Source organism: Anoplopoma fimbria, chromosome 9, assembly GCF_027596085.1.
Source record: "Anoplopoma fimbria isolate UVic2021 breed Golden Eagle Sablefish chromosome 9, Afim_UVic_2022, whole genome shotgun sequence".
Classification (NCBI taxonomy): domain Eukaryota; kingdom Metazoa; phylum Chordata; class Actinopteri; order Perciformes; family Anoplopomatidae; genus Anoplopoma; species Anoplopoma fimbria.
Genome location: NC_072457.1, coordinates 16,455,063 through 16,474,975, shown reverse-complemented (window position 1 = coordinate 16,474,975; position 19,913 = coordinate 16,455,063). Strand labels below are relative to the sequence as shown.

General features: G+C 38.6%; 1 protein-coding gene across 1 annotated transcript in view; it reads right to left on the bottom strand.

The window, feature by feature from the left end:
- Positions 1–19,913, bottom strand: part of tenm3 (teneurin transmembrane protein 3) — a 143,461-nt gene that overhangs the window by 98,629 nt on the left and 24,919 nt on the right. Inside the window, exons 3-5 of the mRNA XM_054605005.1 lie at positions 19,483–19,750; positions 4,324–4,497; positions 1,784–1,848 (exon numbers count right to left, since the gene is read on the bottom strand). Of these exons, the coding sequence (XP_054460980.1) occupies positions 1,784–1,848; positions 4,324–4,497; positions 19,483–19,750 (507 nt within the window). The remainder of the gene's footprint in view (positions 1–1,783; positions 1,849–4,323; positions 4,498–19,482; positions 19,751–19,913) is intronic.

Here is a 19,913-nt window from a genome sequence, read left to right as displayed (position 1 = left end):
TTCACTGTGTTAATGTGCTGCTAACATGTTAGCGCCTTAGTAAAGAACCCACAGTCATTGTTTGATGACTATGGACTAGAGAAGACATGTCCATCCCACTGACACAAATCTAAAAAAATCTGAACCTCCAATCTGAATAAAATGCATGCACAATCCTGGAGGTTTTAAATAGCACACTTTTCATTGTTAATCTGTTTTTTGAAACAATTAAATAAAATCTTACTCTCCCACTCTCTCTCTCTCTCTCTCTCTCTCTCTCTCTATATATATATATATATATATATATATATATATACCGTATATATATTTAGATGTGAGCATGTGTGTGAGCATGTGTGTCAAGAGTTCATGTGCACACATGCACACAAACACAAACGGTTGAGCATGTAACACCCCCCCACAAACACACACACATACACAAACACACACATATAGAGTAGCCTGTGGCAAATATATCTCCAAGTCCAAGGACCATCTGAGCTCAAACCATAATTGCTTCTGTTCATTGTGGGAATCAGTGACCTTTAGAAAAAATATCACTCTTTCTCCCCTCTGATTCTTTTTTTTTTCTATCACTCCTTCCCCTTTTTTTCTCTCAAGGCTTTTTAAAAAGAATAGTACTTGCACGCAATCTAACAAGGGCCAAACTGCCCCGACAGTTCAAAAGCGATGTAGGGGAGAAGGGAAAGTGGAAGCACTCAAATCTGAGATCCCAGAAACAATGTTCGTTTCAGCCTCTGAGGGAGCTCGACCTACGGTACCCTCCCCATGGGACTCTTCTTTTATGCAAATGCTAAAGCCTGTTGGTAAAAGCTGTTAGCCAGACGCCTCCAGTGAGTCCAGCGAGGTTGAAGAGTTTAATGACTTCAGTGGCACACTCTTAAAAAGTTCTGTTTAAAGGGATGTTTTGCACCAAAAGAAGAAAAAAAAATACATGACAGATATTAAATATGTAAGAATAACACATTTCAGCAGTGGCTTTGTCAGATTTATCTAAACATAAATAAACCTGACAATGAACTCTTTGAGTTATTACTCTGAGAAGATTCCTGCCTTTCATCAGCACCCCGAGGGGAAATGAACAAAGCATTCCTGTAATTTGACAAACTACATATTTGTCTATCATCACTTTTTCTTCATTAGTTCTTCTAATCAAGAAAAGGATTGAGGTCTTAAATCTATATTTTATTGTGGCTACATTTAAATAAAAATATAAAGGAAAAATGATCATGTGAAGCATTTATTGACTCTGATGTGAGTCAATAAATCTGACGGTCCAGCTTGCCAACAATTCATCAAGGCTCACTGTATTATCAAAACCGTTTCCAAAGAGGTTTCCAGCTACAATTTACTGTAAAATCTGCCCGACATATTAGCCAACACATCAGCTATAGCACATCCTGGAACATGGCAGAGCGGGAGGGGGAGGAATACGGCCTGGAGAAAAGAAAACCCTGGCAGTCTGCTTATCTGATGGGCTCATACCACAGAGTGAAAACCAACGCATGAGTACGAGAACGGCTGATTCAGAGAGAGCTAGAGAGGCAAGGGAGCTGGACAAGATCGGAGGAGAGATGAGGTGGGATTAACTTTGGACGAAGCAGAAATAAAAGTCCCATCCTTCATCCTGCACCTGGGCCGAAATAAACCCTTCAGACTAATGTGTGCGCATGTATCCACAGCACTGATTAGCGTATGTGTGTGAAAGAAAGAGACAAACAGAGAAAAGAAAAGGTGTGTGTGTGTGTGTGTGTGTGTGTGTGTGGGTGGGTGGTGGTCTTACCTATGCAATAACAGAGCAGGACAGAGAGCAGTACAGACAGTCCTACTGCACTGAGGGCAGTACACCTGTAGGAAACAAAACAAAAAGATGGTTGTTGTGTTGCTGTCACCTTCATCAGTATCGGTTTTGTCTGAAATAACCTTCACAATCAACCCAGTCCCTCATCCCGCGATGCTGTCCAGCAACATGCCAGAACTAGACAAGAACTGGTCTGCAGAAATATATTGCAAACATAATATTGTATGAAATATTGTACAAAAGTGCAATTGGACAGAAGGAAGCAGCAACAAATTGTGTAAACTGTCATTATTAGCAAGAAAAACATGTAAAATTGAATATATTACATTGATATAACAGTATTGAAACATACAGTTATACAAACAATTACAACAAAAACACCTTGGATGCTTTTATCTGCAGACTAGCAAAGTCTTACACCCAATTACATGCCAGGTGTCCGACAATTTGCCACTACTTTTATGGCTCCAGGTACTGCCAAGATTCAGCGGACTGTTAAATGTAACGTAAACCGTCAAAAACGACTGCGTTTGATGTAAGATGTCCGTGCAGCCTGTGCGTGTGACATTGACTGGCAGGTTGGCTCATGGGGAGTGAGTCTCTCTGGTGTGTGTGGGAGAAATGGCAGCAGGTAAGCGCAGCTGCAGAGAAGAGCTTGGTGCTGAGGATGCTTAAGTTACAGTCGCCTTCCATAAAGCTCAGGGTGCAGTACAGGTGTAGCGACGCCGCTGCCACAATGTGGACACCTGTTCATGCAGGGTTACAACAGCGTCTCTGTCCCATTGTTCAGAGTAGAGTTGGTCCAGACTGGTAAGGCTAGTTACCAGGTATATCAATTCTGTCCAAAACACCAAAGCTATGCAAATTTGACCATTAAACACCACATCAAACTACTTCCACTCAGATTAACACCGAGCTGTGTTGCCATGTATAAAACAGCACATAGACCTAAAATACAAAATCTCCACTCTCTATATTATTCATATTCATATTCATATATATATATATATATATATATATATATACACACCCTGGAGTTTTGCTTCTCACTAAATTAAAGCAGAGTGACTAGAGGTTTCATTTTCTGAAAGTTATGTGTGAAAGTTTGGAAATAACTAAATCGAGGCTTGGATGATGTTAGAGTTGTTCCAATACCAGTACCAGAAATGACTCTGATACAGCCTAAAATCTGTACCACGTATCAGTGAGTACAAGAGTCCATGCACCAGTCTGATGTCACGTTATCATATCATTTAGTAGCTCATTTACATAACAGAGGAACAACGACAACACATGTCACTCGCTACCTAATCTGAACATCCTGAACAACAATCTGAACAATACTGCCCACGCTATAATTTTACTAAATTGTAACCACGCGTCAACAATTAATTTCAGATGTTATTGTTATTTATTCCTAGATTTATTGATTTAAGTACTTTTCTCAGTTCTGACTGTCAAACTAGATAATAAAAGACAGTTCTATGGCATTCATTCTCTATTTGTGTCGCAAAATGGTATCAATACTTAACTAATGCCATTAAATCTATGTTCTACTATAGGAGTACACTTTACAATGGCTCCTGGCTTCTTTATTCTGATGGAGAAGGTTTAGGGGAGGGGGAACATGAAAGATAAGACAAAGGAGTGCAGTAAAGTAAGATGATAAAAGGCTATGTTAAAAAGGGAGCCAACGGCAGGAAGGACACACTTATAAAGACTGCTATATCAAAATGTCATCTGTAAAGGAGCGTATGTAAATGTTGAACAAGTACACCCTCGAAGCTGATGGAATATACTGGACTAAATTCTGTTTCTTCTTGCCCATTGTGCACTAATGGCATGGCTTTCATAACTTAACATGATATCCCTATCACATCCAGGGTTATCACCATGACTGTGTGTGTGTTTGGGTCATGACTTAGCAGAGGAGGATCTGAAATACCTCTCTCTGTACTCTGAAAGAGATACAGGCTGCTGATTAGAAGCACCGACCCCTGAGAAAGGATATGTGTTGAAAACCTCCTTATGTCAAGAATCTTTTTCTCTCTTTTTGAAAAAAGACATTTTTCATGGTTGGTGTTTCTAAAGGAAGGCCCTCTGTTTAGTTTGATGTTATATGTATTGTGTGTCTTTTCTACTTAATTCAAGCTAAATAGCAGCAGCTGATACCCAGGTAATCAAAATGCCTTGGCCCAATATCAGCTAGAAAGGAGCTTGTTGGACTGACAAAGTTATGCTACACTCTCAATTAATGATGTTCACGCATCATTTCTTAGCAGACTTGTCCCGTTCCAGGCTCTTACATGGAGGCAGGCATTAAATGCCAATCAACTTGAAAACTTTGTCAAATATGGTAGCCATTTATTTTAACTTCAACTCTCTTTGTGATTGTTGTCCCAGCCAAAGTCATTTGTACTAAATTGTAATGTATACCAAAAAGAGTTGCACAGAAGAAAAGGCCAGCACCACTACCACCGACTACACCTCCCAACCACCCCTGATATTCTCTTCCATCTTACCTCCATGAGCAGTACTTGGAGGATTTCTTGAACTTGAAGGCAGAGCGGGACAGGGTGTTCCTGGGCAGCGGCCTGGTGGGCGGGGAGTACACTGATCCGGTTGCCATGGTGTAGCCAGGAGTTGCCGTGGAGAAGAGGGGGGTGGTGCCTGTACCTGTCTTAAAGAGGAAGTGCCTGGAGGGCGACAGAAAAAAGAGAGGGAGAGAGATTAGTTGTGGTACGTAAGCAGGGAACGTAGGCTATGTTTACATGCACAGACGGGGATCTGCAGCACACAGTTGTCGCACAGTTTACGTACAGTGTTGCCCCCGGCAACAGCGTCAGGTAACTGTGTGAGTTATGATTACTGTTCCATCTACGAGTGCTATAAGGTTATCTATAAACTGCACTCAGGCCCGGCTCTAGACAAACGACAGGCCCTCGGTAATACACACACAAATAAGCAAACATTAAAATTGCTGAACTATTTTATTATAAATCAGCAAATACAGTTGGGGTGGGATTGTATTATCATGTCTTCCAAAGATTATTGCGGTCAAATAAAAAAGTAAAGAGCAACCATTCATTCATTTTTCTTGCTGAAAAATAAAAAGGTGATATAATTGTCAATAATTATTGACTGTCTGAGCTGTGCTTGAACAGTGATTTGAAGACATTTGTTTGACTATAACTTAATAAATTGTTGTAACACCTTATAGAAGCTGATGTTCTACTTTTGCCAACCAGATTTAATTACAATCAATAACTGGAGAAGGATTTTTATAGAATGCATGTTTAATGCACAGTGGCCTATTATGTACGCTGAAACATTACATCAAAGTTTACTACGGAGAGCATGTTTGAATGTTGTTACTGTGTTGTGTTGTGTTGTAACCTACAGACAAAGATAACGCCGTTAAAAGTCCAGTTATGAACAACATGGCTGCGTTTAAGTTGTTAAAAATACATTCTTCTGCATTATTATTTCATGTCTATATTTCACACACAGTGCCTGTTAATTACATTGCCCCAACGCACTGCGGCTCCTTCATAAATAGGCAAGGTGATTATTTTTAGTGCAGCAGAGTGGCGGGCCGCTTCTGAAATGTGCCGCGGCTCGTCTGGTGGAATCACAAGCTGTCTACAGTGACCGCCATCATCCCGGCCGTCTGAACGCGGCAACGCTACGCCCGCTGGAATATCCATCCTTAATCCACCTGCAGCTGTCACCAGCTCAGGCAAGCGTTATTAATATATCATCTCTGCTTTCCTTTATCATTTTATTTTTATTTCAGCTCTCCCACACATTGTGCTGCTAATTTCCTATCAGGTTATTCATATAAAGAAATAATGACCACCACTGCCATTGATTGGCTTTAAGTCTCCTAGTAACTTTCTTCATTAAAATAAAAGATTTGTGGGGCCTTACACAATTGCTTATTCAGCGTATAGGGCAGGCTGGCACTAACTACACTCCATAATGATGTTTACCACCACTTATCTATGAGACGGTATCGGTATATTTTAGGAACATTTCCATAAGCACTAATTTCCAAAAACTGCACTCCTGTCTAGTACTCATGCAGGGCTTTTAAGTGTCTTGAAGGATAACGGCCGTTTAAATTAACTTATGTAATTGTCTGTAAGCCATGTTGGTCAGCAAAGACTTTCATAGCTAATAGAACTGATGACAAGAGTGATCTATGCTTTCCTTTAGCATAATCTGTTCTCAGATCAGAGTTTGAGACTGTTAGTTTGGCTCATGTGTGCTTGTGCTGGAGCTCTGTTTTTTAAAGTCTCTGTGTTTGGATCTCAGTACTTCTGTTGCTTCTACTTGTATCCCTGGGGTTTGGAGTTTAGTTTCACTCCTGTCAGTGTTCCTGTTTGTACTTTCATATATCAGCCTTATTTCACTGTTGAGTTGTGTGATTTAAGCGGTGATGAAAGGCAAACCTTTCCTGCGACCGCTTCTTCACAATAAAAGGTTTCCACCAGCGAAACGATTGGATGGCTTTTGTTGTGAAGAAGTTATAGGTAATGACATGTGTTAGTGAGGCTTCATTAGTGGTGCTATTCTTCAATCCAAACAGGTCTAATCAAAACATATTCTGCGCTATTTGGTCAGCAGATCAGCTGTTTAGGTTAAGATTTTTTGTTCTTGTATCTCTGAAATGAAACAAGTTTAAATAAGTCAACATGTCACATAGGACAACAACACTGGTCTCCTGAGTGACAGTCCTGACGTTGTCGCTGTTTATTGCTACCTCACCAGACTTCCCCCTTTATGTTAATCATAAATATTGGCTGTGACTCTCATAAGTCAGTCACAATGTGTTCACACACTGTGTGCACATCGGGATGAGAAAGCTTTAATATTCTCATTAAGTTGATTAATGAAGCCTGTGACATGCATCTTTTTGTCTCATCTCTTAACTCACGTACAACCAACCTCTTCCACCGGTCCTGAACTAATTCATAACCCGTAATTCATCCACTATTAATTATTCTGAACAGTAAAATACAACGGAAACACTGCTGTTCGGGAATGTCTGAATTGGTTGAGATTAGTTTTGATTGCTTTAACATATCAGAAGGGAGGTTTCTAGGAGTTGGAGGCCTTAATTCTCAAAGAGAAGATGCTTTCTTGGTCACCAAAACGAGAAAACTCTCAAAACACTTAATTTGTTATCACCCAACTGGAACAAGCCAGCAGGGTGACACTGGTCTATATAAAGCTCAGATTTCCACTGCTTTCCACACAAAAGCCAAACTGTACCTTTTTCATTTGCTTAAAGGTTGTCTTTAGAAGTTTCCACGTGAAAATGTCCAGGAAAAAAATCGCTGGCACACTGGCTGCAGTCATTACCAAGGTCACAATGTCTAATTAATGACAGAACCCCAGCTAACGAGCATCTGTAATTACAATCAGACTGCTCTCTAAATAGGCTGTGTGATTAACAATTAGAACCTATTATAACAAGGGTCCTTCAATTAATACCTGCCTCCAGGCAAGAGGGGAAGAGAGAGAGATAGAAGAAGACAGGAGTTTAAGAGACCGAATAAATGGAGAAAGACACTGAGCATTACTGTGTTTAGCGTGTGAACTTTCAAGCAGCAGTTAAAGCACAAACATATTGTTAAAACATTTAATGAAAAGCATGAGATGTAGTCACACAGGCAAACAACAAGCGAGAGGAGAGGCTGTATTTCCCATGACCTGGGACGACATGATGAGGCAATGTCATCTGTTCTTTATATCAATGTTTATTACATCAAATCATGGCAACATTTAATCATTAGTTTATAGACATATTCAACATCCATATAAATGAAAAAAGAATGAATAGGTGCAATAATTCTGAGTGCACTTCTTATAATTAATCAATTTCATGATTTTTCAATTTATCCATCTGATTTGGGGGATTAACATGGATCAACTTGATGTAATAATCAGCAGTTAAAGGTCAGAGAAAACCCATTAGTGTAAGTTTTGACTTTAAATGGAGCGCTGCGAATGAGTAAAATACTTGAGTGGTTCTCATTCCTGCTTCTCAGGACTCACAGCACTGCTGTTTCTTATCTCCTAGTGCCCTGGTGTTAGTCAGGATGGATGGTGGGTGACATCAAGCTTTTATAATTCCTTGTCACATATAATTCATGTTGCTGTATTTTTATCAACAGGTGAAAAGTAGTAAGCTGACCCAACAGATGGTTTGTTACACAGAACCATCAGAGAAGCCGTAATTGGAAACTGTGTGGAAAAGGGAGGGCACTTTGAAAAAAAAAAAGAAATACTTGGCAGGTGTTCAGATTAACCATCTGTCAATCAAACTCTTGCCAAAGCCAGTTGGAAGAAGTGCAAAAACACTTTCACTCCCGGACCGAAAGAAATCCTCACATTTTAATGTTACTTTATTAGGTTTGGTATTGGGATAGTAAATCTCTAAATCTTTATCTCTTGCAACTCGCATCACATGATGTCTTTCCCTCCCAGTGGTTTCTAACATAATGTTCCGGATTCTGTGCTTTTATTTTCAATTTGTGAGAACAACCTTCATGTTTGTTAAAATGGAAAAATAGAAATACTTCTTGCACTTAAGTATGCTCTCTATCTGACATGGTATCAGATAGAGCTCTGCGCGTGTGTGTGTGTGTTTGTGTGTGTTTGCACCGGCACATTTTTATGCCTGCCACTTCATTATTTATCCCCATATTAAACTGCCTCATCCCTCTGTGGAGTGTGAATGAAATATAGTCACATTTTATTATGCTTTCATTCGGAGTGAGAGAGGACGAGACACAGAGGCCAGGAGTGGACACTAAATTACACACATTTACACACATTTTTACACACACACACACACACACACACACACACACACACACACACACACACACACACACACACACACACACACACACACACACACACACACACACACACACAGGAAGAGAAATGTCAGATGGTGATGGAGATTAAATGGCAATTTAGGAATGTAAAACTTTGTACTTTTAAAAAGTTTATGTATACAAAATAAAACTCAATTTAACAGAAAATCACCTGAAATTCAAAAGCTTGTTTTGTAAGAAATTAGCTGTCACTGATATCAGCTGAAATACAAATAGACTAATTCTTATACAATCTGACAACAATGGTGGGCTCTCAGGAGAAACTAAAATTATTTCATCTTGCTTTCATTTTTGTATTTCTATTTTTGCACCACTTCCTTTCATAACCAACCACTTTCATATCAATTAATTATGAACTCATTATCTCGGGTTGTGAGGCTGAACACTTGAAAGAAACATGTAAAATCGTGATACCAATAAACCACAAATTGCTATCTGAAAATACAACTGCAAATGTTATATGTAACCGCAGAAAATGGGGAAAAACAGAATGGTTCATGGGTAGACTGACCCCTGGTGACATACCGGTTTTAAAGTGCTGAGGTAGGAGGAAGAAACAAACACAGGACTATCACCCAGGATACCACTCTTCACGTCCTGTGTGAAACTAAAAGTAAACGTTGACGTTTTTTGTCACGTCAGTTGTTAGTCACATGACTCTTTGTCACATGGTAGTCATGGGAGTCGTTTGTCAGTGAAGTTAACGTCAACCGCTACCTTCTCCTAAACCTAACTAAGTGCTTTTGTTGCCTAAACCTAACCCTCCTGTGAAGATGGAAGTCATACACATTAATTACATTTTTTTAAATCCCTTTTTTAAATTGTATTTATGTTGTAAAATGGTATTCTACTTGATCATTATTATATTGATATTTTATTGCAATTTAGGTAATAAAATGTTAGCTTATTTTTTTGTATTTTCATGAATCTCTTATTGCATTTAGGCTGTATACTTTTATATCCTATTTTATTGTTATTTTATTATTTTAGCTTTATTTCAAGCTGTTCTATTGTTATTGTTATAGTTTTTAATTCTATTTGATAACATGTTTATCATCTTTTCTCAAACATGCATAGGGCTCAATCATGAGATTGTTAAGTTAAACGGTCCACATTTGTCCTGTCTTGTTTTGGGCTTGTCAGTCATCTGTGAAGTATTTTGAACTGCATTAACTTGTATGAAAGATGCTTTAAGATACAGCTTGATTGATTGATTGATCTGTTAGAAGTTTTTGATGCTTGGAAAGCTGAGCCTGATAGAATTTATTCTGGATTGATGGTCGTATTCAGCAGTTTCTTCTTGTGATAAACCAGACAAACACGAGCACATTCATCATGCTTTGCTGAAATTACAGGGACAGGCATCAGATTTGTTTTTACAAAATCTCCAAGAAGAATTACAGTTTACCAATACTCTCATACTGTATATTTATGAGTCACAAATAAATATAGGAGTGAAGCCTTATTTTTCCCCACAGTGGTTTGAATTCCACTCAGATAAGACACATTTGAAGGATACAGCTGGATCCTTACTTTTTTTATATTTATTTGACATGAAACCAGAAACCTTTAAAGGCAGTAAATCAGCAATCAGCAGCTGTGATCAAAGAGGATTAGTCCTGGTATTTCCATCATCTCCACTGCACAAGTTAAAGTCATATCAATCCAGCCATAGTTGGCAGTTGAATGTGGGCTGGAGACAGTGCTTCTTGTGAGATTAGTGGCATGAGGTTTTCTTGATGCTGCTGCACTGGGACATAAACCAGGACTGCGGCAAACACACAGTTGGGGTGCAGATAGCAGACTAACTGGTCTATATTTCTTTTTATGAGTGTTAAAGTGCAAGTCAATTACAGCACACAGACAGAGCGAGGATAATCAAGTGTAAAATGACTGTAACCGCAGTGAGCTTAGCTGAGAGTAGCATGTTGTCAACCATAACTAATCTGCTAGTCCGCTCATAATAGCAGCCCTTCAAATGCCCTATTCTACAATCTGCATTTACATTACATTAACACTATTTACACCAGGCCTTTTAAGTGTCTTCAACAATAGGAGCGACACAGGGAGGCTGAGCATGTGTGTGTGTGTTGTGTGTGTTTAAGTGTGACATAAAGTAACAAAAGACAAAACACAGACAGGTTACGGATCCTCTCGGAAGAAAATGACTGTGACTAATGTGTGGATAGCAGATGTTGTATATACAGTAACCTAGCCGGCAAGTCTAACACTGTGACAATAGACATTGAACAACAGTTTCTTCACGCACACAGCCACTGCCTACAGTATGTTCGATAAAAGAAGAATGTAATTTACATGTCACCATTTAATTGCTAAATCCTGCAGCCACCCACACAGACCTGTAAAAATGAGTGCCACTGATTTGTGTCTAGTTGGGCCGTTGTGCATGTCCTGTCAAGAGAACAGTGAATTTAGAGTATACCAGAAGTGGCCAACCTTTTGATATTGGGCCATATACAGAGCAACATAAAGGGCCAGACAATAGTATATGTATTTTTTTTTGGCATAGAAAATTCAATTTCTATCAAAATAACGACACAACACCACCAAACACTTTAACATTGGACATTAGAGTTGTTAAATAGTCTGCCCACATAATACAAAATGTATGTCTGTTCTCGCGTCATCATTTCTCCTAAACTCAATTTGATTTAATTAAATACTTTTAAACTCTAATACAGTGCATGGCCTAAGTGTCCACTTAAAAAAAATGGTGTAGTGTGTAAATATATAAGTAAATAAAGTTCAAACGGGCAGAAATTGACAAATATTCGGTTCCTGTTCATGGCCTAAGCGCCCACTTTAAAGATTACGATGCAAATGTTAATGTAAGATGTAACTCTGTCTAATATCAAGATGAAATAAACCCAACAGGCAGAGATGGTTAAATATTAGTTTCTGTGTCAAGAGTTTAAGACAGAGATAATCAATCTAAATTGAATCAACAGCTAGTGTTTAAATAGACTGCACATATGCGATGTACATATGGTGTAATTAGAAATGTGTTTGAGACATATTACACATTTTTTCAAAAAAATCTGCATAGTTTTTCCACCCAGCAGTATATTATAACATGTATCCGGCTTATTTAAATAGTGTTCATACTTCTAATTATTTATTCATATTTTTGCATTATTGTTTCTACTACAGCGGCGTGGATGTGTGAAAAGTATTTAAAACACATTCTGATATTTTCTTATTTAATTTATTTTATCTAAACAGTGTAAGATATGCAGCCATCATCTGCAGCTACTCCCCTTATTTCACAGACACTTCTTGAAAATCTCCTTTTTCAATAAAAAACTGAATATATCATTCTGTTTTTTCTCTTTTGGATTTCTATAAAATTTCTATTTAAATTTTTTTTTTTTTTTTTTTTTTATGTATGTATTGGCAGATGCATCTCCAACAGAATACTAGACGTTAAATAGGTGTTTCCCAAAGTCCATTTCGAATGGGGAAACGTTGCCATGGTAATGTTGTTACTCCTCAGTACCAGCAAGTGTTATCGCTGTTGGTGTGTTATATTGAGTGGTTATTAAAAGGCCTGGCAAACGTCAGAGACGAAAAAGCCAAACTGAGCTGAGGAGGAAAAAATGTGTGCTTTTAGATTCATATCAAAAAGCACACATTTAAATATATATCAAACAAACAAACACTTATTCTAAAATAAATATGATCCAAAAGTATCACCCTAAATAAAGCTAGCTATGCTGTGGCAAGAAATAATAGGCAAAAAATAAATTAAATTAAAGAAATGTAGTTGCTATTGAAGGTACCTTAAAGTTAGTTTGATTTTTGCCTTTGACTTTTAGGATAACTGCTAAGGGAATATTTCTTTGAAATTTATGAAAAAATATATACATGTAAATTAAAACAATAATATTAATAATTAGCAACGGTCTTTTGTCCATATTAATTCCCATATACTATCTTGACAGTATTTTTTCATTTCGGACCCACTACTGCAGCTGTGTGTCTGTGTGAGTGTGTGTGCGTGTGTGTCTGAAGAGAGATTGATGATCAACACCTGCTCAATCCGGTGACCAGTTGTGTCGGGTGACCCTTGAAACAACAAGTGCACATTAAATCGTGTGTGTGTGTGTGTGTGACTGTAATTGCAAGATGATATGTCTTTGAGAGAGAAAGAGGGTGTGTGTGTTTGTGTGTGTGTGTGTGTGTGTGTCAATGGAGGGATTACCACCTCTAAATGAGGACATTCACACCCTCCTGTCATGTGTCACCCCATTCTCTCCTGCTTCCATCTCTTAGGTGCCTAGTAAATGTCCATAACACACCTCTTTACCGTCTCTATGTCTCTATCTGCCGTCTATGCTCTGTCACTCACAATGTCAGCTGGAGCTGATAGCCAGTATGACACTGTCAACATGAATCCTACACGCTGTATATACAGTATGTAGACATCTACTCAGGTACAAGCAGTACATAACCCTCACCCTGTCCATATCCATTCTGTCAATGTCCTGTTTATTCTATATGTTATTTGTCCAATTTTGTTTTCCTTGTTCCTAGCTGTTATGTCTCTTTTTTGTGTAAGTACACTGACAGCAATAAAAGAAAACAATCTTGCCTTCTGAAAGTGATTCTGAGGTAACACTATAAAAACCATCATTAAAAAAAAAAGTACATTGATTATCACTGAAACTACAGTTAATAGATATAAGTACATGCTAATTAATGTTTATTAATTATTAGTAGTGTCATTTTATCATTAGTTTGTGTAAAATGAAATAATCTTTTTTAGAATAATTAACATTTTAGTAAGCTATTTATTAAGAGGTTTTTTTTGCCCACATTGAAGCATTTTTTAAATATTTATAAAATGTAGCTAAGTATGTGTACCTTTATACATTTGTTTAAAAAACATCTATTAACCTTATATGGATCAGAAACCAGTTTTAACCATTAATCAAACATCATTTTGAATCTGAATAATGTTTAAAGATACGTTCCAAAGTATTTATCATCCATTTACCAAGGTTTTTATTAAAACAATAACTAACAAATACTTATTATAGTATACAAACTGTAGATATAATAATAATAATAATGTGTGCAACAATACACTCTTAAAATAGCATGAATTATAGCATCACTGATAAGAAGTAAACAACATTATTTATCATTGAGTGTTAATAGTAAAATAACGATTAAGTTCAATTTACTATAAAACGTTACAGATTCTAAGCTACAAATACGAAAGGTGAAGCTGAAACTGAATATGTGTCAGTGTTTCACATCTACTTTATATTTTCCTCTGAAGTACTCTATTCTATCTATATAATAAAATATATAATTTGCATTCAAAGAAAATCTAGGATGCAGTCTCAATCCTCTCCCTGGAAAGATGTGGTAAATACACATTTTCTGTTTTCTCAGCAAATCATTTTCAGCGCATTCTCTTTTCAAAGTATCTGTATTGTCTCTTTTCTCACTGAAAAGCATAACCCAAGATTCTTTCAATACATGTAAATGGGTATGTGGGATGTGGAGCATGTAGTGGGGAATATCATATCTATGTGATGGCCATATACTGGAAGCCATATGTTTTTCCAAAACTACATAATTGATATAATATTCCTAGAACTTGCACTGTGTATGCAGAATATATACTCTTTGGTTTAAACGTCATATTTGACAGTTTAATTTGTATGTCAAAATAGTTTTTTGGACTGTATTTGTTATAAGTATTGTCACACAGATCATGAATATTACGCAGCGGGAAAAAAAAGTAATTATTTCTGCAAGGTTGATTTTTCAACAAATCTGGCAACTGTGGCGAATTTTCACTGCGGGCGGTATAAATATTTCTCATAAGAAATAATCGCGGGCAAGGAAAGAGTGGAGAGAGAGGAGAGACGCAGTCAAGGTATCGTGTTTTGTGTGTGTGTGTGTGTATAAGTATGTGTGTCTGTGTTGTCTCTAAAAGACTGTCAGAGAGAACAGTATATAGGGTAAAGGTATGTGGCAGTTGGCAAGTGTTTTGTCTGTGAAGATTAACTATAGAGTCTATATGATACCATGTCTGTTACACACACACACACACACACACACACACACACACACACACACACACACACACACACACACACACACACACACACACACACACACACACACACACACACACACACACACACACACACACACACACACACACACACACACACACACACCTATCTGATACCATGTCAGCTGACAGGAATGTTGAGGAGAGAAACAGCCAGTGTTTGAACAGGACAGAAACCTGGACCAGACGGGTGTGTGTGGGAGTGATATTGATCTTTACATCAAGTCTGGTATGGTCAGCATGTCAAACTCTGAAATGAAGATCACGAGTTTCATGGATTACATGTTGACTGTAGATATAATCAGTGATACATGTGTTGTGTATGGGACAATCTTAGTGTTACAGCTTCCGAAAAGTATTTGCATCACCACTGATTTTTATACTTTGACTTTCTTGTGTACTTTGCCACATTAAGAAGGTGACAGAGAAAGCTTTGACATGTTCTCATCTTTTTCTTTTTTAAAAAAGGAAAATATTCAAACAAAAGACGAAACTGACTGAAGAGTTGAGTGTGAAACTTGAGACACTGATGAAATACTGCTCTTTCAAAGTGATCTGTCGGATTGTACTTGAAAGATTGACACAGGTTTGAACTTGTATTTTGGGCCAAATTGCTGATGAAATTTGACTGAAAAGAGACATAATATGGGAATAAAAATGGAGGATATTGAGAACACAGTGAACTACCCTATCAGCGGTCAGTGGGAAGAAACGGGCCATCATCTGCCTGTGAAACTGCCACATAACTGCAGGGCTGTCACTGTGAAAAAGACAATTCAACCCAGACATGATTGCTGATGAAAATGATCTGCTACCAAAGGGATTCATCACATTTTGTGCTCTTTATGAACTTGGATGGTCATTAAACACTTAATGTTCGGATACTTGTCACTGTGGATAAGAACAATAGACTCATATTGGTCAGAATACATCAACTATCTTACAAGGGGGATAATATGGATTCATGCTGAAGTCTGTGGAATTTAACACCATTCTATGTGAAGTGCTTTAAAGTAACCTCAAGCTTAATACTTTATTAAAGTGATGTTTGTGGCCTGATAGCACTTAGAGCTATGAAATGAAAACACCTTCTCACTACAACGCGTCGTCAGTGACCCTCAGTTTCACATTGATGCTCTATGTACCCCTCTAGCGTCAGTTTTGGACGCGTCATGGATGGCGTGTTAGTTTCAACGCATTACATGCACAGTGTTTTTTGAAAATAAACTTCCTTTTTCGAAGACAACATATATGGAAGTTTCTCTTCAAAATAAACTTGTCTTTAAGATATATTAACAAAATATTAGTAGGTTAGTAAAAGACCATGGTTGGTGTTAAGATAAGTCTATTTTATTCAACATAATGTTATGTAACTGGTGTTAGTAAAGTATGGAAGTTACTTAAAATAAGTCAATGTAGACTTGGTTTCACAAGGGACAGGAACAGCGGTGTCCTGGGGGAAAGTCCTCTGTTTGTGTCCAAAAACTTTTCTGGCAAGAAACTGACAGTAGGAAGGACGGACCAGGCAACCAGTAGGCTTCAGTACATTCAGCTTTGAAGATGTTGGACTGGGGTGCTGACTGCTGAATGTGTGTGATCTGCCATTCAGGCAGTGCCTCCAGGTCACACCACATTTATTTTTCAGCTCCACCCCGCAAGTTGTCTCATCTCCAAGTCTGTCTGAATGTGTGTGTGTGTGTGTGTGTGCTTATGTCTATGAGAAAAGGAAAGAGAAGTACTATTTCTTACACACACCCTCATACATACCACACTCACAGGGACTGTCTTTTCAGTGGGGCGGGGGGGCTCAGATTTGAAAGATGATGCTCTGAACTCTGCGTGAATGTGTATGTGTGTGTGTGTGTGTGTGTGTGTGTGTGTGTGTGTGTGTGTGTGTGTGTGTGTGTGTGTGTGTGTGTGTGTGTGTGTGTGTGTGTGTGGTGTGTGTGAGAGTTGGCCTTTCATATGAATATAAAGCTGAGCCAGGGACATGGTTTGGCTGTCCCAAAGGTCCAAACATTCTCCAACACACACATGCAGCCAAAGTGCTGGGGGTTGTTAAGATCTTAGAGACAGACATTCCCCCCCTCTATCAATCTATCAGCATCCCCTTTTTTACTCTCAGGGAATGAGACAAAAGAGAGCGACACGGAGAGAGAAGAAAGAAGAAAAGACAGAGTTGGCTACAAATTGTCTGGTGAAATAAAGGTGAAGGTTAAAGTTACCCTCATAAATTTCATTTGTGTGTGTACCAGGCCTTCATAAGGATATAAAACCACACCAGGGTTCATGGTTTGGCTGTTCCAAAAGTCCACATTTCTCTCAAGCACGCACATACATACACACAGCCCAAATGTTGGAGTTACAATGGGAGACATTTCTCCATCTATCAATCTGTCAACCTCCCTTTCTCTCTGGGTGAAAGACATTAACAAGAGCGGGACAGAAAAAGGAAGACGGAGTGAAAGAGGGAGCAACAAATTGTTGGGTGAACAGAGGGTCAAGGTTGCACCCATAAATTGTGTGTGTGGCCAGCTTGGGTGCAATAGACCTTTACACTCTGATGGGGAGAACTGCGTGTGTTACACTCTGCTGGAGAGCACTGTGATTTTTAAAATATCAGAGAAGTGCGAAGGGAATTTGTGTTCAGCAAAGAGAGAAAGAGAGAGCTACAAATCGTTCAGTGAAAAGGGATTCAAGGTTCAAATTATCCAATAAAACCTGTGTCCAGTTGAAAAGAGACACGCTGACCTCGGGGTGCTCTCTAGTGCTTTGAAAGGACAACTGCGATTAGAACTGTAATGCTGTGTTCACACTAGGAGCGACACAGCAACACACTACAAGTCATTTTCAACGGAAGCCAGTGACATAAAGCTACACACTGAGGCCCAACACTTGTTGCTGTGTGACAGATCACATTTTTTTTGTGCTCCAATGATGTGGTAAAGCGTCAAACAATCTTTATTCTTATCTCACCCTGTTCTGTTCCATCTAAAATGCCTTTAGCCAAATGCCAGTGATATTAAATGACACTTTGACATTGACTCGGCAACAACGTTCCTTTTGTCGCTCGTAGTGGGAACATACAGATCTGGAAAGATACTTCAACAAAGAAGCTGATTCACTGTATACTTGGTTTGACAGTCTGTCTAAAGAGATCAGAAAATGACCAGTTCATTGATAAATGTCTTAGAGGGTGGTTGGAGTTCCTTTGTCTTAACTTCAGCTTACTTTGTGTGTGAATTGCTGGGAGCAGATTGAAGTCACATTATGTCCACTCACAATACTACACCTCATCTTGTGCTGCTCTGACATACATTTTTTGATGTCAAAACATTATGCCTCAAATATTTTGAGCTTATTTTGGTTTATGGCATCTCTGGTAAAAGCTCTTTGCGAGTGTACTTCCCAGACCTTTAATGAAATAAAAGGAAACATTTTCAGTTGTTCTACTCCCTTTATATCATATAGTAATAATCCAACCATAGCCGTTAAGTATAAGATTCAGGGAAAATCCTTCTACACAGGAAATGGACAGAGAAGAAATAAACACAATTTCATTCTACATAGAGTTCTTTATCACAAGTCACAATATGTTGGCTTAGCGCCTTTGTTGGCTGAATGCCATAAAAGTGATTCACATGTTTTTCCCCAAAACATTGGGTTGTCAGTGCATTTCACTTTGTCACACAGTCAAGTTCAAATCAATGCGTCTTCCTTTTAAATCTTGTATCTTGAATAAATAATGGAGTAAACTGTGCTTCTTTTTCCTTTTAATTAAACAAGGGTCTGGTGCGGAGAGTGCTCCGCTCTCTTCTCTGCTCATTTGGGAAAATCTCCATGGCACCGATGATGAAGTGGCGATGCCGTTTCATTATTAATACTGGTGTCACTTTCTATGATGCTCATAATACATCACACGCTAGCTGCCTCGCACAATGACAGTGAAGGCTTGGGGTTTCCCATGAAATGATATTCAGCTTTTAAATACAAAACACTATGTTTTGTAAAATAATTCAAATGAACAAATAAACAGCACAGCGACGGACATTAAGATTGTTCTTGAATCCCTTAAATGAAACGTATTATTAGTCCGCTCATCTAGAGTAATGTATTTTAACATATCTGAAATATTTTTTTTTATGACCCTTACAATTAGAATGTACCAATTGCACTTTGTTGTGACATTTTCTAAGTTCATACAACGAAAAGGTATGTTGTTCGGGATGAAAAAGACCAGATCAGGATCGGCCCTGTTGCTTATCTCAGCCCATTATTAATCAACTCATTATTTTCATTATCAATCAGGCCAATAAATCTAATAAAAAGTAGGGACACATTTAAGAAAAGGGATTTCATGCCTTCTTGTAACATTTTTTCTTAACGAAAAATAAATAAATTCTATCTAGTTTAAGTTTATTTGTGACTCTTGGTGTCCAGTTTGGGTAGCTGTTACACTTGTGTGTCATGTGACTTAACATTTACTTTCATCCCTCTCTTTTTAGGGAAGCAAGCTATTCAGACTGTAAAGTTAAAGTGTGCCTCTTGAGGACACTTTAACGCTGACCCTGGTGACCCTGGTGACCCTGGTGACCCTGGTGACGCCAGCTATGGCTCTTTGGTTGTATACAAAGTAAGACAGTAAGAAGTAGGTTTACCTTGTTTCCAGAGGCACATTGCTACCCAGCACCCAGCTGTCTTGCAGCGGGACGCTCTCGGGGGGCGTGGTCTGCAGGTCGGCTGGTGATTGGCCGGCCACAGGGGCCGGGTTTCCAATAGGAGGGGTAAGCTGCCGTGTGGAATTCAGCGATTGACCAGCGTGGTGCGTAGAGCCCAGGGACTGGTTGAGAGCTGTTACGGAGGGTTGCTGGCGGTGAGGGGGAGGTACGGGAGGCAGGGTGGAGCCGTGGTGATTGGACGGTTGCTCTGTCAAGAACAAAAGGAAAGAATGGTGGTCATTGTACTGCATTTAATTAAACTTCTCTGTATCTTGGTCAGAGCTGTGGGGAAACAATATTACATTATATATATTACATCCAAAACACACAGGAGAAGATTGTCTGCCTGGTCCCTGCTGCTGCTCACAACG